A 21,729-nucleotide genomic window follows, 5' to 3' on the forward strand; every position below is an offset into this window, starting at 1 on the left:
CTGAAATGACTTGGCATGTGTTGAGCTGCATTGGCTGAGTAGGAGATTCATGTCTAAGTAATAATTTAAAATCTCTACGAACTACAAAAACACTGATGTGTGCATTGTGGTCTGCCTCTACAAACCTTTGTCGTGATTGACAGAAAAATTGGTACTAATTGAAGCAATCCATAGAGTAAAATAATTCAGGGACTTCTTTTTTAATGGAACAACACAAAGATAGGACTGTGGACGACACAAAATTAAGTGCCAACTCCAAAAAAAATTTATCGAAATAAGGTGAGAATATGTTATCATTTGCCATGTGTTCTGAGATGGTTGACCAGGACAGATGCACAAGCTGGAATGGTTTGTATATATATTCACACCTTGTTTCAATTTTTTTGGAAATCAGCCTTGTCCATCTTCATCCTCTGTTTGCCACATCAGTTCAGTATGGATTACTGACATGCCATTGCTTTAGTTACAGTGCATGTCATATTTAGGGCGTAGGGGGGCTCAGTGACATTGCGAAGAAAATGGCTTTTTGGCGTGCTCGCCACTATCGTGCTAGCAAAGGCGCCACTGCAGTGTTTTGATTAACTGATGTCTGATATCCATTCTAAAATGGTTAGCCAAAGTTGCTGGTACAATTGAAGTGGCAACTTATAAGTGTCTCGAGACTTTGGCACCCCACTTATATGCTTGCTTCATAAAGAAGAAATGCAAGCATATAAGTGAGCAGGCGATCGCTAACCTCAAACAGCGCTATACTTTGATGCCCTTTAGCGATGTCATCAATTCCAGTATTGCAACAACGTATTCCAAACACTCTTAAGTATTCAGCCATGGCTTGTACATTCCACCACAGCAACAGCATCTCAATGAATCCCGGCCGCGCTTGCTGCATTTCGATAAGGATGAAATTAAACAAAGCCCATATACCGTGCATTGGGAGCACATTAATAAACCCTAGATATTCCAAATTAATCTGGAGTCCCTCACTATGATGTGCCTCATAATAAAATCATGGTTTTGGCACAAGAAATGCCAGAATGAAAATTTTGATACAAGTGGTGCAAATTAACCGTATTCTCTCCACCGCATGTGTTCCCATGTAAAATTCTTGACTGCTCTTGGAAAGGATTCCATAGCATTTAAGTTAATGGCGCACTTCGTAAAGTGACAGTAAGAAGAATGATGCCATAAAAGAAACACACTCGGAAGCAAAAATTAGCACTGTTATTTAGAAGAATCTATACAGCCGAGACGTTCAGCCTATTTAGAGTCCTGTTTAGTAACTAGACTTGGGTCAGTAGGCCAATCCTCAAGTGTGTGGAATATTTTAGGTAGTTCACCGTACTTCTCTAGGAGCCACACAAACCTTAAAGGATGACTTCAAAAGTCCCACCCGTACCCTGTCCACTCTTTCTCCTGGTGCCTTTTACCAGCATAGGACAGGAATTCATGGGGGCTGCTGATACTATTTTCCTCTGAATTTCACTTTAATTTGCAAGACAGTGTTTACGTGAGTGCATTTCAAAACGCTACATTTCCTGTGTAGTTCCTGCCCAGACAGAAAGCAATACAATATTGAACAGTATGCTGAGATCATCCCTAAGCATAGCACTGCGCGAGGTTTTTGTGTATCTGAGGGTAGAATTAAGCTCGGCAGCAAAGACTGATTGCTGTGGTAACAAAAAATGTCTGCCATTCCTTTTTTGTTTTCAGGGCCTTTTTTCACTAGCACTTCATCTTACCCAATTTGGGAGGAATTTGTCTGCGGTACAAAGGTTTCTTGACGAGTCACTTGTATGCCAGAGCGGCGAGCTCTATATAAACGAATTCTGAAGTGAAAGTTGAGTGTTGAAATGTTACCTGTGGCAAGGATGATATATAGCATGCTAAAAAAATTATTTTGAGAACTCCATCAGCATATAATAAGGAAACTTTATGCCTTTGAACTTCATATTTATGCTGAAATAAATTTCCTTTAGATTTCTGTGGCATTCTATATTCCTGTAGTTGCCATTATGTGGCAAGTTTTAATCGCATTTCACGTTTTTTTATGTTGCACATGCTACGTACACCTGCTTCAAACTGTGTTTCATGCTATGAAGGGTGCAAATAGGGTTTATTTTCTGAATTCCCTGCAATCACATGCTTCTTTTCTTGGGCAATAGAGGACTTGAGAAATGTATTTTCCAAATCTTTTATTACAGTTATTGTAATGAGTGAATGTGTAACACAAAAATGAAGCTTGCACCAAGTGGTCATATGGACGGATTGACTCCATTAAAATTGCTGGCTTTACTCCAATATTCTGAAGAAGACCTCCGAAGTCAATGTGAATTCTTGAGCAGCATCTGTAACGATTGCAGAATTAGTCCAGCTTAAGACCAGAGAGAACAAGGCACTCATGTAATGGAACATTTGTCACATTTCACAAAATGGAGGGGAGGGAAATAACTTTCACCACCGTGATTAGTCAATTCTAATCAAAATAGAATGTAAACAGCATATATTCTCTTGGGAACTGAAGACAGCACAGAGCCTTTAAGCAGGTTGTTACTACTACCGCCTGATAGGCTTTGTGTATCTGCCAACTGTTACGATTTTATGGCAAGATGTCCGATTCATAGACCATGTAAAATTATTGCCGTCCATACAACAATCACAACTTTTCATTTGCTTCCTATTTATGGCTGAACTGATTTCAGCAGAATGCAAATATATAGTCATCAAGATGTTTTTTCAGAGAGTTACTATTTGTACCCACTACACTATTCTGGATGGATGGAAGGTAGGGGCATCCCCTTTGAAACGGTGTGATGGCAGTCGCCACCATGCTCAGGTTTTTATTTTGCCTTCTATTTTTGTTTACCTGTGTTGTGTGTTATTAAATTCGTGATTTTGTTTAAATACGTCTTCCTTATTAAATTCGTGATTTTCCTTAAATATGTCTTCATACCCTTTTAACCTTACGTCACCTCTGCTTTTGAGCCACCAATCCTCCAATCGCCTTTTGCTAATTTCCACCGCATATTTATTTACATGACTATCGTTATCTCTGAACCCTAGGCCTCAGGAAGCGTGACTGTGGCCGCATCGACATCGGGCTTGATACCATCACATTTTAGTATGAGGTGTTCCATTGTTTCTACATATTTACCACACACAGTACATGTGTCTTCTTCTTCGTTAAATTTCTTTTTATAGCTCCATGTTCTAAGACATCCTGACCTAGCTTTAAAGAATAGGGCACTGTCTCTTGAGTTATCATAAAATGCTTCCTTCCTGATCTGCTGCTTCCAGTATCGATATAGTTCCACACTATGCTTCTTTTCCATTGAATTTATCCAATTTTTACCTTCCGCGTTTTTAACCTGTCGTTTAATGCTCTGTCTTTCTTCATCCTCGTGTCTGGCATACTTACTGGTTAGCTTCCTAGTTCTTTTCCGCCATTGTGAGTCAACGCTCTTTCTGTATAGGTATTTAAATACCTTAGCTGCCCACCTGTTATCGTCCAATTTCCTCAGACGTTTTTCGTATAGGTTTTACCCTGAGCTTCCCGTGCTTCGAACGATGCCCAGCCCATATCCCCTTTTACTGCTTCGTTTGTGGTTTTCCCGTGGGCACCTAGTGCTAATCTTCCCACAGCTCTCCGATTTACTTCTTTTCTTGACTGAACCTCTGCCCTTAAACACGGGAACGCATTCCCAAAAGTAAGCCCCGGCATCATTACTACCTTCCAAATACTTCTCAGTACCTCATACCTGTTGTACCCCCACAATGCCCTATGTTTCATTATCCCGGCATCTCTTCGCCCTTTTGCTAGGAGAGACTGTTCGTGCTTTTCCGTGTACATCTGTCCTTTGTTTATCCATACCCCAAGATATTTCTATTTGGCCACTCGGGGGTATTTCATGGCCTTGTAAGCTCCTGATCAGTTGTATCGTTGAAAAACGTGTATCATTGATTCTGACCTACCAGCGGCAGCGCCACCACTAAGATGGCAGGTGAAATTTTGGCTATCATTATATGAATATTCCATGAATAAGCAATACGAACATTTCTGTTTTTCAGTGATGCAAATAATGTTTTGATGCCAATTTCTGATGCTGATTTTTGGTGCATTTTTTTAAAGTGTCCCTACAGGTAATTCTTCGAGAATAATTTCTGTATGTCTTCGCCAATGAAAGAACTAGTATTTTTCGAACAATTTTAGTGTTTCTTGGCTTTAGCAGTAGTAGTAGTATGTTTTACATTCTAAAGTTGGCTGATCGGGCTTTTCATTAGAGACTTAAAATAACGAACTCAGTTGCACTGAATGAATCTCCGCGGAGATAGCGCATAGCGTTTTCTACTCTACTAAATAATGCAGTCAGGCATGGTCTGCCTTCCTGGCTTTCAAGCTGTTCACCAATTCAGCATCAAGCAGCAGAAAGTCGGCACCTTTGTGGCACATCTCTCTTTACACATGTGGTTTTGAACAAATTAGACAAATTGTCAGTTATGCAGGTTCATTAATATTGGACTGACCAACACCTTTTGCATAATACTGCTATAGCAAGTAGACTTGTTTCTGCAAAATTGCTGGAAGTTGCAAATGGTGCATATTGTCAAACAGTTACAAGAATGTGAATATTAGAGACAATGTTGGGGTCTTTTTAAAAATAATGTGGCAACTTAAGTTTGAAACATACTTGCTGCTGATGTGTATTCACTGCATTTTCCAGTCAATCTCGTAACGAAGTTTGAACATCTCACGAATCCAGATATAAGAACTAAATGTCTAAGAAAAATTATATATATATATATATATATATATATATATATATATATATATATATATACACGATTTGCCTTATGGCAGCTTTGAAAGAAAAAAAAAATATGTACCGCAATAATGCTTCGTGCAGCGATGCAGCTCGCGTGGTCATGAATAGAGCAAAGGACAATTATTCCTGGCGCTAGTACAGAGGCAGGTCGAATGTAAAGATGCGCTGTTTTGGTGCTCCTTTATGCCATAGAAGTATCCAGCGAAAATTATTTTGCACACGCTTCTTTGCACCAGCTTGCACCAGGCGGGCTGCTGCGCAGTGTGAGGCGCACCCCAAAGTGTTAAACTTCGCGGGAAGCGTATAGTTATTTCGTGGTGCGAAGAGCCCCGCGCTCAGGAGGAGCTGGGTGTATCGTTGCAGAGCCAAGCATAAGTCCCACGTTGCCAACATGCTTGCTAAGATAGCACACGTATAATGCAAAATTGTACTTACATTTCGTCCAGTGTAGTCCGACGCATGGTAATGTGGCCAACGGGCGTGCGCGGCTGTTCAGTCAGTTCGCATGAGCGCCGCCATTTGCACTCGGCAAGGTCGCAGCGTCTCCACCATTGCCATGACAACAGGCGTTAATTTCAGCAATGGGCGTCGCGTACAGTATTTTTATGATTTACGAAATCTTGTTTAACAATACATAAGCCACAGTACACTTAGCTTTTAGCTGACTTCTTTCAAAGCAGCGGAAGTCACGTGACCTGCTTTGGCCTATAGTGCCACGCCCCGTTGTAGCTGCTAGCGGATGAAAATACGCGTCCCGGGCTGCTCACATTCTCACCCCCAGCCGCGGGACCATGTCCCGGGCTGCGTACATCCTCACCCCCAGCCGCGGGACCATGTCCCGGGCTGCGCACATTCTCATCCCCAGCCGCGGAACCCTGTCCCGGGCTGCTCACATTCTCACCCCCAGCCGCGGGACCATGTCCCGGGCTGCGTACATCCTCACCCCCAGCCGCGGAACCATGTCCCGTGCTGCGCACATTCTCATCCCCAGCCGCGGGACCCTGTCCCAGGCTGCTCACATTCTCACCCCCAGCCGCGGGACCATGTCCCGGGCTGCGTACATCCTCACCCCCAGCCGCGGGACCATGTCCCGGGCTGCGCACATTCTCATCCCCAGCCGCGGAACCCTGTCCCGGGCTGCTCACATTCTCACCCCCAGCCGCGGGACCATGTCCCGGGCTGCGTACATCCTCACCCCCAGCCGCGGAACCATGTCCCGTGCTGCGCACATTCTCATCCCCAGCCGCGGGACCCTGTCCCGGGCTGCTCACATTCTCACACGCGGCGGCGGGACCATGTCCCGGGCTGCGCACATTCTCACCCCAGCCGCGGAACCATGTCCCGGGCTGCGCACATTCTCATCCCCAGCCGCGGAACCCTGTCCCGGGCTGCTCACATTCTCACCCCCAGCCGCGGGACCATGTCCCGGGCTGCGCACATTCTCACCCCCAGCCGCGGAACCATGTCCCGGGATGCTCACATTCTCACCCCCAGCCGCGGGACCATGTCCCGGGCTGCGTACATCCTCACCCCCAGCCGCGGGACCATGTCCCGGGCTGCGCACATTCTCATCCCCAGCCGCGGAACCCTGTCCCGGGCTGCTCACATTCTCACCCCCAGCCGCGGGACCATGTCCCGGGCTGCGTACATCCTCACCCCCAGCCGCGGAACCATGTCCCGTGCTGCGCACATTCTCATCCCCAGCCGCGGGACCCTGTCCCGGGCTGCTCACATTCTCACCCCCAGCCGCGGGACCATGTCCCGGGCTGCGTACATCCTCACCCCCAGCCGCGGAACCATGTCCCGTGCTGCGCACATTCTCATCCCCAGCCGCGGGACCCTGTCCCGGGCTGCTCACATTCTCACCCCCAGCCGCGGGACCATGTCCCGGGCTGCGCACATTCTCACCCCCAGCCGCGGGACCATGTCCCGGGCTGCGCACATTCTCACCCCCAGCCGCGGAACCATGTCCCGGGCTGCGCACATTCTCATCCCCAGCCGCGGGACCCTGTCCCGGGCTGCTCACATTCTCACCCCCAGCCGCGGGACCATGTCCCGGGCTGCGCACATTCTCACCCCCAGCCGCGGAACCATATCCCGGGATGCGCACATTCTCACCCCAGCCGCGGGACCATGTCCCGGGCTGCGCACATTCTCATCCGCAGCCGCGGAACCCTGTTCCGGGCTGGGATGGAGAACAATAAATGGGGCTGGTGAACAATAAATCAGTTTATACTAATAAAGCATCTTTTGAGAACCCTGCAGGCAGTCATTTCAATATAATAGTTTGCTTATTGTATGAGGAAATGAAGGTCGAAGTATCGGTATCTGAATTTCGCGCCGAAACACCGACGCCGGTACGTCACTGTGACGTCAGGGATTCCAAAGTATGCTTTCGCATTAGGGTCTTGTTGGCTGAGCAAAGGTTCCCGAAACTTGCCATGTTTAATATTTGGTTCCTTTAGAGCACAATTTAGTCTATCTGTACCGCTATATAATTGAGTAGACCCTACAACATGCCAAGAAAATCCATGACGTCACAGCGATCAGGTGCGGGAACTTCAAGGAGGCGTCGCCACCCGTCTTTAGTTGCGCTTTTGCTGGTTTATAACCAAGCGTCTTATCGTGGTGAGAGTGGTGGTTTTGGTGTCATAGAAAGGTAATTTACTGATGCAGAAAAAATCATTCTTTTCTTTAGTGTCCCAGGGAAACTAAACGCGGCGCTAATGCGAAAACGTACTTTGGGATCCCTGACGTCACACTGACGTACCGGCGTCGGGGTTTCGGCACGAAATTAAAATACTGATTCTTCGGCCTTCATTTTCTCATCTAATAAGCAAACTGTTATATTGAAATGACTTCCTGCCGGGTTCTCAAACAATGTTTTATTAGTCTTAACTAATCTATTGTTTCGCTTTAGTGTCCCTTTAAAAACCCTCTCGCATTCACAACCCGTAAGAAGCGCTTAGGTGTCCTCGGTACTTTTTGAAGCACGACAGATGCGAAAAAAAACCTGCGGCTTTGGTCTATATAGCTCGCTGGCCATCCTAACTACAGGGACGTGCGAAGTTACAGACTGAGTGTTGTGCGCCGATTGTACTGCCACTCGGCAGCGACTCTGAACGGAGGGGGGTGGATCTTTTCGGGACGTTATCTCGAAATTAGAGCAGCCGTCAGAGTGAACTAATCGTGCAAAGCACATCTAAGCACACAGGCAAAGTCAGGAAATGGCGGGTAACGATGGGGCACGATCGCCGGCTCTTTGTTATTGTTGAGTAGAACAATAATATAAAGAAAAGGTAGGGAAACATTAATTTCGTGACATCATTTTCGAGTGCTAGAAAATGAGTGCGCATAACTACTTCGGAAGCCGGCACACATCGGCTCCGTCACAGTAATAAAAGTGCGAAGGCGGTCTCGTGCAGGTGTATCATTTCTTTATATATATATATATATATATATATATATATATATATATATATATATATATATATATATATATATATATATATATATATATATATATATATATATATATATATGGACATACAGACAGAGAGAGAGAGGGAGAGATGCGCAGATCGTTCCCCACCTGCGGCAAGTTGTTTTTTCATGCACTTTCATTGGAATTCATTTATCATTTCTTTAATTCAATTAGTAAGTATAAATAATTTCCCCCTATGTTGTCCTTGGTGTCTTTGCTGGCTTCTTATGATTATGTGCGCGCGTGGGCGTGTGTGTGTGTATGTGTGTGTGCGAGCGCGCGCGCACACACACACACACGTTCCTCGAATAGCCCGAAAGCTGTGACTGTCGTATTGCAGAAACACGTCGGACCGCTCTCACATCGGGCAAGTTTTTATTAAATATATCACGAGTAAATACAAAAGACGTGAACAACATCAACACTTCGTGCAATCGCCGCACATACGGACACCAGTCGAGAAAACAAGAGAAAAAAAAACTGCCGACAACAAACACTCTTTGTTTAGGATCATTCGCCCGAGAACCACCTTCCTTCTAAAAACCGAACACTTTTTTTTCTTTCTTCTTTTTTTATTTAAGACACGTTATTCGTCGTTAGAGAGGCACGTGTCGCTTAGAACAACGACATCATGTGTTTGGGCTGGGTGACGGTCATCTCGACACTGCGATTGCTTTACAAAAAAATATTTTTTTTTTCTCTCAGCTTCATTCTGGAAAGCGAACAAAAGAATGCAGTGTGTCTGATATGTGTGGGACAGTAAGGTGCGAGAGGCGAGGGTTGACCTCGCATGGCACGATTTGAAGTCTAAACGGCAGAAGAGGGGGAACGCCTCTAGCGCCCCCTGCCAGGTGTACTAAAAGAAACGTCGGTTTGTCTTCTGCGTACACCCGGAAACGGTACGTAAAGATTAAAACTTGTGCATCAAGCGGTAGCAATAAGGCTGACATCTTATTTTTCGAGTCGACCCCCGTACCCACAAACGTGCCTCGACCCGACACTTCTCGACGCGATGCAGTTTCGTGGTAAGTAGAGCCATCGATGAGCAGTGTTATTAACCATGGCCTCCGAGATTTGAGAGAAGATCGCCGACGGATCCCAGGGGCCACGCAGCAACGCTCCTCGGCGACTTCTGCGAAGATGAATAATTGCTCGAGAAACATGCCTCTACGCTGGCGCCTTCTAGTGCACGATGGAATCGCCTGGTTACGATAGGTAACACACGAGACATGCGAACGCAGTCAGACGTCTGTAAGCAAAAACCGGATTTTACAAACTTTTCGATTTAACGAAGTACTTTTTTTTTATTCCCCGACACATATTCATAGTGCCTTATAGGTTGAGAATCTCGAAGCAACGAAGTGAGCTGAGTGAAATTTGTAGCATTTAAGAGAAGTTAAATTCTAGTGGCTGCAGGAAGCATAATTTTGATTTAGGGCCACGAGCTTTTTAGCGAAATCGCTGAATATCGTCAAGAAAAAGAAATAGAGGTCCGAAATTTATAAATTCGCAACTCTGCACCCAAAAAACATGCGTCGCGGTTTTGTAACGTACGCCCGTTAGAGCATCCGAAGCCGTCACATTCGATATATGAATTACAGCTTACATAATTTTGTTGCAACATTTGAAAGGTTTTTGCAATAGCGAACATTAATAGTACATTTAATAGGGGTTTACAATACACCAATTTTGTGCCCTTTGTGTGTATTATTAGTTGCAGTTGAAAGAACAATTATATCCCTTTTAATTGCCTAGTTACAGAGTTGTCAACATGATAGTTTCGTTTTTTATTCCAAAGATGGCAATTTTCAACCACTTTTGATAAAAGAATTGATAACTTAAATAAAAACAGTCTGCATGCTACAGTCACGAAATTTTTAACTTAATCCTTCTATATACAACAAAGCCCATCAAAATGGGCGCAGTGGTTTCCGAGAAAAGCGAATATTCCCTTCCCATGTAATTTATATAGGAGCCCCCGAGCTAGAGTTTCCCGACTGCCACCGACCTCGATAAATCCGTAGTTTAACTGTATTCGAATGTTCGCGGCAACACCCCCGCGAATACAAGGAGCGACGTATCGAAGTGCGCTTGTGAAGCGAATGCCAAGTCGAGTCACATCGAGTCCTCTCGCCTTCAAGCATACTGTCGCATTCAAAACTGGATAGAATTAACGACATTCCTAAAATGGGCGCCTGTAAACGGGCATTATTTGAGTTAGTACAGGGTGAGGGGCATTTTTGTTGTTGTTTCGAAAACTGTTACAAAAAGAGAAGCAAGGTCGCACTGCACCGTCAAGACAAGGGGGGGGGGGGGGTTGAACAGTAGTCTTGTGCAAACACTTACGTCGCATTCCCATTTTCCAGACATAGCGGACGACGAGTACGGTGTGTGAACATTAAACGGTTTGCTCTACAGAAAGACGCTATAGTACAATCCCCACGCACGACAACAAATACGACACTTCTTTTTTGCCAGACAACGGCTGGCGCGTATAGGCTACTTCGTAATACTTACGATCGCGAACCCCAGCGTACGTGATTCCTACTGTTTCGTCTTACTGCTGGGAACACTCGCTATTTGGACAGTATAGTATAAGTAGACACGCACGCATACACCGCTCTCTACGTCAAGTGGCTACGTCTAGCATATTCGCCGTCAACGGTTGGCGCGGCGGAGAAGAAAAATATATCTGAATGTGCAGCTGCTGTCGAGCGTGTACGATGCGTTTCTCGAAGTGCAAAACGAAAGTAGTTAGACGTTTGCACGTTTCCGAACGGTTTGTAATTTAAGAGGAAGCTTTAGCTCGGGTGCTCCTATCTAAATACATGTGAAAAGAGAATTCGTTTTTCTCAACAATCACTGCACCAGATTTGATGAGATTTGTTTCATTTAAAAGAAAAACTTAAACGCTAGTGACTGTTCGTTTGGAATTTTCGATTTAGGCCCTCAATTTTTTTATAAGATATTGGCGAAAATCGAAAATTTTCAAGAAACGAAACTATCAAGTTTACAATTCGGTAACCCAACAACGAAAAACGATGATACAATTCTGTGAATTGCATCTAATAGCACATCTAAAGCGTACAAAATTGATATGTTACACACGAATCTAAAAAAATTTAGCTATATCGAAATACAGCTTTTGCAGAACCCTTGTGAACAACGTGACAAATTCACCTAACAAAATATGACTTATCGAATATGTCCGCTTTTAACGACCTAATGGATGCCGTTTGCAGAACCGCCATACCTGTTTTTGATACAGAGCTATTAATTTGTAAACATCGTGCTTCTATTTTTTTTCAAACGGTCAGATGTTTGAAGATCTCTTTAAGAAAAATTCAAGCCCTAAATCGAAATTCCGCTTCCAACAGTCACTACAATTTAACTTTCTCTTTCAAACGCAACAAATATCATTAAAATCGGTCCAGGGGTTATCTCATTCGGCGTTTTACATGTATCTGAATAGGCCGCGTCGGAGTTGGGACCGAGCTAAAGCTTCCTCTTAAGGCGTGTACACCCGAGTGGGTGAGAAGACAAACCACGCGGCCAGCGGATCTGGCTTTGCACTGCTTTGTAAGTTACGAAACCCCTGCAGTTTCCTCCTACGCTATCTTGAAGCGCCCTGCCCGTCGATGGTACCACGTCGGTGATTATTTTTTGCCGCATCACTCGTTTGTATTAGTTGCGAGAAGTGAACGTACGTACCGTGGCGCAGCGCGAGGCTCTGTTCTTTTCAAAGGTGTATTCACTTAGATTGAGCTGTTCGAAGCCTGCCAAATTATTCGTATTCCTTTAGCACGGATGCGCCGCTTGCAAGGGCAAAGTTTGGATCGTGTACTCTTCGCACTGCGCCGCGATATGAAAAGCCGTGGCGTTTGCGAAGATGGAAGCTTGTGCAGGAAATATGGGAGAGCGAGGAAACTGGACGTCTTAGTCATATGCCAATACGTTATGACAAGAGGGCCCTTATTCGAAAAAAAAACAAAGGATTTCCTCAATGGCCGAGGCCTTCAACAAGCGAAGTTGTCATTGTCGAGACTGAAGACCTCCTTCAAGCGTCAAGACTTTCGTCAAGCGGGCTTGTCATCTTCAAGACTGCAACCAAGGCGAGAGTGCTTATTTTCGCGGAGCTATTCGTCGCACGTGAAGGACCTCGCTGAGTGAAACTCTGATCGTCAACGCCCTGACGAACTGTGAAAACGTTCGTCTCATGCAGAGGCCTTCGTCTAGCGGAGTTGTTATCGTGAAAGGACGTAGAGATGACAACAGGGCTTGCCACCTTGAAAGCCTTCCCGTCCTTTGGCGAAATCTTACACGAAGACCTCTTGTCGAAATCGTGGCACTGGACTGAAAACGACCACGTGTCTCTCGTTGTCCGATATTTCCTGCGCAGTAAAAAAAAAAAAAAATGGGCATCCGCAGCAATTACGGCTCTTTTTGGTTTCTTTAAGCGCATTTTCACTACGGCAATGGTCTTCTCATGTTCTAGAGTGATAGATAGATGACGTCTCGGTATTCTGATGAGCGAAACGATAAGTAGCAAGTGTGTTCAAGGCTTCCACGTATACGCGTCAGGGTGAGCGTCTTCCAAAAGTCTGTCGCAGGCGACGGGCACAAAAAACTTTGAGAGGTACGTCGACGTGGTAAAAAATATGCTTTTTGTCCACACTTCCGAGTGGTCGGTGGGAGTAAAAATTTAGCTTTCCACGCAAGACAGGGGAAGTCTGTGCGAGCAAGTTTGTACTGAATGAAGCCTGTTTGAACATTCCTCCCAGCGTCACAGTTCGGGAACCTTGTCACATTACGGTTCACGAAGCCGTGCAACTGTACGCCACGGGAACTTTTTTTTTTTTTGAACTCGCGTAAGTGTTCTTTTTTTGTGTGATAGACAAAGTGCGCCACGTCTCCATACTCGCGCAGGCGTGCGTTTTCTTTTTTTGTTTCTTTCTCCAAAAGGATGCAGGTTCACTGCCTACATTCGAAAAAATAAAAAGAAAATTTGGGCGCTACTTCGCGCCTTCCGGAGCTGTTTGACACCACGAGTGCGATTCGAAGACGACCCGACTTCACTTAAGACTTCGCTGCTTCGTATAGCCTCTTGCTACGAGTGCTTCACGAACGGGTTCTTATCGTGCATTGACTAAAGTTACGGTCATTGAGCTAAATAAAGCGTTTCATCGACGTTCTCCGACACGGCGAGAGTCGGCGTAAACAGGGGGGGACTCGATATTATTGAACGAGGGACCCGCAACCATTGGAACTAGGTTAATTGTAAGGCAAGCGGCGGGAACACGAACATGCGCACTGAACCATTTTGCGAGTGATACAAGGAAACATTGTCAGCAGGACCGGGGCCATTGAGATCTCTTTTACACCGCATCAATATTTTTCATAAAGGGTAGATACTGTATAGCCCTAATTCAGAGCATGATACTGAATTGCTACAATCTATAAGGAAACTGTATACACACAATTCATTCGAAGGACAGAAAATGTCGCATTGCTTAAACCACACAAAAAAGTCCCTAAAGCAAGTCTCCTTGACGCTACCTATCGTTTTTAAGATCTGTCCTTGCTTTCTTCGAAAATCAAAACCAGGCGTGGAATCTTTTTTTTTATGGAATACTATCGTCACTGACGGCAATGCTTTCTCAAGAACAAAACAAGAGAATCGGTTCGCTCTCCACCTCGTTTTGAACACCATGCAGTGGCATTATATCTTGGCTGAATGCATGTTTGGAAGTCTTGCGCAAAACCTTCCCGACACTCGCGAATAACACGGCATCGCCAGCGCCAAACACATCTCAGCAGCAAGCGAAAGACAAACTTCGCAAAAAAGAGAGAAAAGTCACCACGATTCACGACAACACTACAAGTGTTCACAGCTGACAGTTTCCGACAGTCACCGCACTTCCTAATGCACCGGCGCGCAGATTGTCTAGTTCTGTCGAGACCACAACTCGCGACTCGTTTGGTGGGTGATGACGTCCGCGTGCCTTACGTCAACGCAGGCGATCGATTAACTAAGCAAGGTTTTTTTAATTTTTTTTCTTCGCACAGCGGATGCCGGGGACGTGAGCAACTGCCGCAACGCGGCACCTCTGTACCCATAGTCTTCTGCTCAATGGTCAGCAAGCAGACGGCGGCAGGCCACCTGCGGTGTCACTTGAGAATATCGGCTGCAGACGATAAACTGGTATCGTATTCGTCTGTCGCGTCCACCACTTGCAGGTGTCGGTACTGCGTTGAAGTTGACATGTCGAAAAGACGCCGAGAGATTTCAGCCGCGGCTGTCTGTTTTCGATCTCACGTCAGCAAGGGGGAAAAAGAAATAAAAACAAAGCGTAGACGCACCACAAGGGCCTCAATTATTTGCGACGGACACGTGATCTCGGAAGACAAAATGGCAGAGCATGGATGGAGCCCGACGAGACATCCGATTACCAGTCAGAAAAGTGGCACAGATATATTCATTGTATCTTACAGCACCTTCTAACACACCAGCGCTGTCATTTTTAGGGTGTGCTCTCTCTTATATTTCATAATACAGTAGCATACAGCGACGTCTTGCTCAACTAGCAACACAGCTTCGCGCTTCCTTGTTTATCTGCTTCGGGCAAACATTTACATTTTTAATGGGTTCCCGACTATTTGTTTTCCGTTTTCTGGAGGCCTAAGTCAAATAAACGAAGATATCGCAATTTTTTCATCGCTTGGAATGGGCATAAGCGATGCATGATGGCAATTCTCGAACGTGTCAGATTTTCTGTAAGGATAGGGAAACTCTGCCCTCGCTTGTTCAAGTGATAAATCCAGCCCGCCGCCTCCAGAATTCGTTGCTTCAATGTCTTCTGCCGCGTAATACTTGATGGCGTGGACTTCTTGGCTAAACCATTCGTTTGCGACGTCGCTCGTATTTCAGGGGTGAGGGGGGGAGGGTGTCACGTGGGCATCTCGAAGTCTTAGAGTTGCTTGCAGTGCCCCAAGCTCTCCTTTAACTCGACAATCTCGTGGTCTTGCTGACAGCGAAGCCGAGGCAACTCGCGTGGTGCCTTGAATGTCGTCACCCACCGCCAGAGGGTCACAGCCTCTCGCGCCGATTCCCGAGATTTCTCGTCGGCACTCTCGCTGAAAGACGCGTTTCACGGACACGTGGCGATTCCTCGGCGCTCTCTCTTGCTTCGGAACAGAGGCACTGTTCAGGCGGCGAATGTTCCTGACCCTCTACCAGTAAATCAAGCAGCCGATGTGCCATTCCAAGGTGGCTGCCACGAGGACTACAGCCTCAAGGCCGAGAGCCACTGCCATACGGCTTCGGCGGGTCCCCAGCCTAGATGTTCGCAGCCTCGTCTTCTCTATCATCAGCTTCCCGGTAATATGCCAAGTTTCACATCTAACATGTTCAATATCCTGGTATCCCTGGAAGCAATCCGGGCCGAGCCGTGCCCAAGCCACAGACATCCGATTACTGACATCACCTTTTCCCCTATCCTTCACAAGAGAGGTGTGTCCGGTCATGTGCACCTACGCACTTTTATCTGCTCTAATACACGCACACCTTGAAGGGACACGGCTGCGCGAAGGTATACACACACGCTCGGCCCTTTCCGTGTTCGCAGAGGAACCACCCGGCCAGATCGTCGAGAACCCGCCACTCGGGCGTGTGGCCTCTCCCTACTGGCTCTCCTTGGCTTGGCCCTCGGCTCCGGACATGATCCAGTTCTGTATCCGCTGCTCCTTGCCGTACTCCGACAGCAGTTCGTCGCCCAGCTTCTTGTCGTGGCCCGCCACGGCCGCCGCCGTCGCGGGGTCCCAGATCTCGGAGACCTTGGACGTCCGCGGGGACCGCACCATGAGCCACCGGTCGCCGTAGTACTTGTTCACCTCGGTGACGGGGTACCTCTTGGTGGGCTTGGGCTCCATCAGCCGCCGCATCATGCGCAGCAGTCTGGGCGTGAACCGCTTGAACTCGCGCGGCGTCCTCGTCGTCTTGCGCTTCTGCCAGTCCAGGAACTCGTTGAAGCGGCTGTCCGTGATGTCAGCCTTTTCCCAGGGAAACCTGCGAGTCGAGAGCTGCGTTTGCGGGTGCGTCCAAGCTCGCAAGTTGCGAGCGAACGAAGAGATTAATGCAAAAAGCATGCACGGGAGCTGCTGCGCACTTGATATACATGTTCCTAGCACAATAGCTCAGTGGAACAAACCGGCCAGCCCACGTTGCTCGTGACGGTAGGTTGACCACGTTTCGAGAACTCTTGTGCACTTAACGTTATCTTTAACGTGTTTGGTTTCTCTCTGACACTGTTTGATTTCTGCTCGATCGCAAATGAACACATCGCAACAGACAATTAAGATCAAGGAAAGAAGACACCACAGGCAACCCTTCTTTCATAATGGATCCGCACCAAACTCGCCCAAACGTCAACGTTGCTGTGATCGATACTATTGTACGCTGTGCGAGTTGGCGTCCTTGCTTACGTTCTTGCCGATTGCAATGTTGATCTCGCGAAATGTTTTCTTTCCTGCTTACCTCGCAGTGAGACAGGAGAAGATGAGCATGCCGATCTGCCAGACGTCCGAGCCCAGCTCGACGGTGTAGCCCTCCAAGTGAACCGCCTCCCATATCTCCGGCGGGCAGGTGGGCAGCGACCTCGTCCGCTTTTTGACCAACGTGCCCGCTTTTCTCGTGAGGCCGAAGTCGGTCAGCTTGACCTAGGCCGCGAGGACGAACGACACAGCATGAGCGATAAGACGGCGCGAGGAGCAGTGGAAGGTGAAGAATGGGGCCTCTGTAAAGCTCGCCTGGTCATGCGAATATGATTTGAATTCCACAGAAAAAGAATATTTCCGCTAAAGATTCCTCGTCACGTAACATTCGTATTCACCAGTCTCGTTCTAGGCCTTCCCTTGAACGAGATTGGCGAATACAGCCTAACGCCCGGTAACGTTTTGCTGGCGTAATCTCTGCCGTTATTTTTTTTTTATGTGTGTGTGCATGTGTTGAGGTGTGCGATATCTTTTATTCTACGTCCGGCGCCAACAACTCGCTATATTTGATCGCGTCATTAAAAAATAATATCTTACGAACATAAGGGATAACACACAAAACACACATGATCATAGAGATCATTGAATAAGTAATCTGTAGGGCATATCAGTTTTTTTGTTCTTGTCAGTGCCATTTTGTTGCCAGATTGTGTTTTGGTTGACTACTAGTTGGCTTATGTTTGTCTAAACTATATCCCGGAATCTTCTCGAAACGTTCTCGTGAAATTTATGAACACATATAAGGAATCTCCAATCTCCGTGCGTGTGTGTGCGCGCGTGTGCGCGTGTGTGCGCGCGTGCGTGTGCGCGTGTGTGCGCGTGTGTGTGTGCGTGTGTGTGTGCGTGCGTGCGTGCGTGCGGGCCCTAGTTCTTTTGGAGCATCTACCCAAGTTGAGGACGTGTCTACAAGATTACAGGACAAAATCAACAGTACTTTCTCGAAAAAGTACTTATCTGTCAGGGCAAGAGAATGTCACACTGACACATTTTACCGCCACCTTTCGTTCCATCGATTATTTCAGAATTTTAGGGTCCAGTAGAAGCTGCTGCAATGGGCAGCCACGTGATTACCACACCGATTTTTCACGTTGCTCTGCCGATGTTCTCGATCCCACTAACACATCTGACCAGTTCGATCCGGCAGCACTCTTTCTGTACTGCGCGTTTGATTATTTGTGCCCGCTGTTTGAACTTCGCGAGTTCCACTACTTTAGCTTAGACTACGAGGACGAGCCATCTAACCTATACGCCAAGACGATCCCGTGCCCATAGCCTCGTATTTCGCGTCAGCACTGTGAATTGAAGAGCGGACCCATCCGAGGGACGTTTCCTGAGCGTATGCATACCTTGGTGAAGTCTTTGCTGAAGATGAGTATGTTCTCGGCACGGACGTCCCTGTGCACTAGCTCCTTGCTGTGCATGAACTCGAGGGCTGGGATTATCTGCCTCAGGATAATCTTGAGGTCGCGCTCGTCGATGCCACCGTAGTACTCGACGGCATGCCACAGGTCTCCGTAAGGCGCCACCTGGTTGAAGAAGCAGAAGCAGCAGGCACGGATATGGTGTGAGACGTGCGGCGGAAGGTCTCTGAGAGTGAGTCTCCTGGAGTAACTGTGGCCATATAGCGCTTTGACAGCCATGCTTGGAATTAGGCAGGCAGTGAGGTAGCGAAATACAATAACGCCAAATCAAGCTACCGCAATTATCGGTCATGTGGGCAGAGACTGTCGTAACTGTGCAATCATAACACCACGAAAACGTGTTCTCGGTTCAGTGTTTCTATCTTGAAACCATAAGAAACCGAACAAACTTAAAAGACAGCGAAATATGATGCAGTTATGACGAACGTTGTAATTTGTTTCCTGTTGTCGTTTTTTTCCAACATTTCTAGTATGGCGGAATTTCTGATCTCACACAGTGTATTTGTTGACTTTCGGGATGTCCATTTTGCGTGTGCAAGCATGTCATGCACAGCGCATTGTCAAAACCGTGCGTCTAATGCAAAAACAAGGTCTCATATTCCGCACCAGCCACTGGCTGATCCGACAATTTCTAATTAGCAAGGATGTTTTGTAGGCGATCTCATATGACCGTAGACGTCATTTCAAGTCAATGACTTCTAACTTCAGCAAGCGGGTGAGCGTCAGACAGAGGGTCGTTAAGGTGTCGATGGCGTTCGAGTAGTATTGACGATCGAATTAGGACAAAGGCACAGATTTATTGGTGCGGAAAAGCAGAGAGCTCAGCCTGAGTCAGCGCGCTCTGGCCACCCATTCAGCACTGGGGTGCGTGAAGGTGGGGAAAAGGAAGGGTCAAGAAAGATGGAGGAGATGGTTACGATAGCGGTGATGACAGCGAGTCGAAAACAGGAAGCGTTTCGTAAAAGACGGCTCTCGCGAGGAACCCACAGAAAGCCAGTGTAGCGTAAAGCGCCCATCGTCATGGCTGCGGGCCAAATGCGACTGCCTCATAAGAAGGATCGATCTCTTGATGCAAAGAATGAGTGAGTGCGTACGCAGCCAATGAAAGAAAATAGTGACTCATTGACGGACTCGATCGTGATCAATATCTCAAAGCTATAGCTTTGCTAGGAGAGACGCCCACGAGTGTGGATCGGTGTGTGGCTGTGGATCAGCTTCGACTACCCAGAGCTCCTTAATGCCTATTGACGAATCGCTACACAAGCGACTTTGGCTCGGAAAGCGGCCATTACTAATCGAACACGTGACTTCATGCTCAGCAGCAGACTTCCATATCCATTCAGTGGCTAGTGGAGGTGAGTGAAAATTGGAGTCGTCAGTACTAATTGTAACATATAAACCGCAACACTGAAATATTTTGCTACAGAGCGCAGGTGCTCCCTCTCCCCAACGAGTGGCAGTCAGTACTCATCCTAGCTTAGCCAAAAGTTACTGTTGTGAGATATAATTGTTTTAGGAAATGTAATTTGACGCGAATCTAGTAAAAACTCGTAACGGCTACTTATGCAGACATGTTAAGTCCTTGAAAACGTGACTTATACCGAGGAAGCGGATTGCCTGATGCGAGACTCACTACGGCGTCTTTTCGTTTTCAACAGAAAAAAATCGCAGTTTAGCCCGAAAGGCGAAGTATCGATTGCGATAGCGAATTAGTAGACAGGTATACGAAGTAAGCATGGTAGTTTTATCGGCCGTATAAACTTTCAAACATTCACTTCCGAACTAAATTAACAAGCACGGTGTCAGGCCCACACAGGTAAACATGAACGCATATCTCGCTCGGTGACCGCGAAACTCGCTGTCAAAAAAAAAAGCGCTGCGGCAGCACTGAGTGAACGGACCTTTGTGCTGTCTCTCGCTGCAACGCGAACTAAACGTCGGAAGCACAGCACATGCGAAGCTACCAGCACTGCGCGTACTTTGTTTACATCGCAGATTGTTTCGAAGAAGCCCGCGCAGGCGCGCACTTTGTCCACGTCGCAGAGCGCTTGAAAAACACGGCGCCAGCGCGGCCGCGCCGTAAACAGCTGCCGCCGGAGTAGACCGCCCCCCTCGCTCACCTCATTGCCTCCCTCCCTCCCCTGCCTCGCGTGCGACAGAAGACGGCGCGCTTCCGCCCCGTCTTTCTCCCTCCCTCGCGCGCGCGAGATTGAGCTTTCACTCGCACATACAGCGTACGGCGCACCGCGACGATGTTATCGTGCTCGGACTTTATACGGAACATCACGGCGACGGCATAAATGCGCTTGAGTTGTCCGTATAATTGCTATCGCAATAAAATAACGATAGCCAACGAAGTTTAGCTGAATGTTCTTCAAAAGTGTTCGTGGAGGTTCTGAACGTTCAACTGATTGTTTATTCGCTGAAAACACATACGGTTCCCCAGACGCCTGCTAGGTGCCCACACCAAGCTGCTTACGTAGACATCGAGAAACCTCAAGGCTACTTCATGAGTGACAAAGAAGCGTGCTCGCACTGAACACGCTTCATTAAGTGAACTTATATGCGTTTCCCGTAGACCTCTGCTAGATGTCTATGCCGACCAAGCTCGCAGACACACCTTTATAGGGGCGCGCCATGCCGACTAAATAAAGCAGCGCTTCGAAGTGAACGTCCAACCGGCGCGAGGAGAAAAAGCAACGTTGCTATTTCGGAGCCGGTCAGTTTGAGCATTACTCATGCCGCGCATGTTTGAGACTGCAATAACCGGGCCACCGTGTACGCTGCCTTTCTGTTCGTCGGTCCAGAAGTGGACAGAGTTACACAGCCCCGCGCATCCGGCAGAGATGCTGCAAGGCACAGGAAAGAGACTCCACGTGTTTTCTTTTTTTTCTTTCGGAGTACTCAAAGAAAAAAAAACACGAAGGAAAAAAGAGCAAGTCCGAAAGGCCGCTGGCTGCTGCCGCTGCTTTGCTTAGCCCCAAAAGCTCGTAAATTACGCTAGCTTTCTGACTGACTGCGACAGAGCACACTCCCACCCTTTAGTTTTGCTTTCTTTCTCTCGGTCCCGATGACATGACCGTCTGGACGAGCCGTATTTTAACGTGCCTCTAGCTGCTGGGTAAATAGGACGGCGCAGAAAATAGTGCTTTCGTCAACAGGGGGCCGTAACGTCGGACGAGGTGACATCGATAAACGATATTTCTGATTCCAACCCTCCGTATCCTATACCCTTGTCCCTTGAAACTTACTCGATCGAGCAGTTATCGATGTTCGACTACCGGTGTAGCTTGTCTCCACCATGTTTTTCCTCCCCCTTTTCAGTTTCCGTGTTCGTGAGCGCAAGACAACAGAGTGCCCTCTCTCGATAACCTTGGGGAGATGTTTGTAAGTACCACAGCTGCGTCTCTATAACTAGGTTGTTTTTGTAACCTTGGCTCAGGAGGACAGGCGC

General features: G+C 47.1%; 1 protein-coding gene and 1 long non-coding RNA gene across 3 annotated transcripts in view; both read right to left on the reverse strand.

The window, feature by feature from the left end:
• Window positions 1-2,175: 2,175 nt before the first annotated feature.
• LOC142590073 (uncharacterized) lies at window positions 2,176-5,560 on the reverse strand. 2 transcript variants are annotated; one of them, XR_012830035.1, is made up of 3 exons: window positions 5,256-5,560; window positions 4,686-4,774; window positions 2,176-2,345 (listed from the first exon to the last, which is right to left on the reverse strand). It is a non-coding gene; the product is annotated as an uncharacterized LOC142590073 (long non-coding RNA). The 2 variants fall into 2 exon arrangements; XR_012830034.1 differs by lacking the exon at window positions 4,686-4,774.
• A 3,102-nt stretch (window positions 5,561-8,662) lies between these two features.
• The window catches only part of LOC142590074 (serine/threonine-protein kinase SBK1-like), a 64,433-nt gene continuing 51,366 nt past the window's right edge, over window positions 8,663-21,729 (reverse strand). The window contains exons 4-6 of the mRNA XM_075701916.1: window positions 18,201-18,380; window positions 16,838-17,019; window positions 8,663-16,369 (exon numbers count right to left, since the gene is read on the reverse strand). Of these exons, the coding sequence (XP_075558031.1) occupies window positions 15,985-16,369; window positions 16,838-17,019; window positions 18,201-18,380 (747 nt within the window). The 3' untranslated portion in view covers window positions 8,663-15,984. The remainder of the gene's footprint in view (window positions 16,370-16,837; window positions 17,020-18,200; window positions 18,381-21,729) is intronic.

The sequence above is a fragment of the Dermacentor variabilis genome, chromosome 8, assembly GCF_050947875.1.
Source record: "Dermacentor variabilis isolate Ectoservices chromosome 8, ASM5094787v1, whole genome shotgun sequence".
NCBI lineage: Eukaryota > Metazoa > Arthropoda > Arachnida > Ixodida > Ixodidae > Dermacentor > Dermacentor variabilis.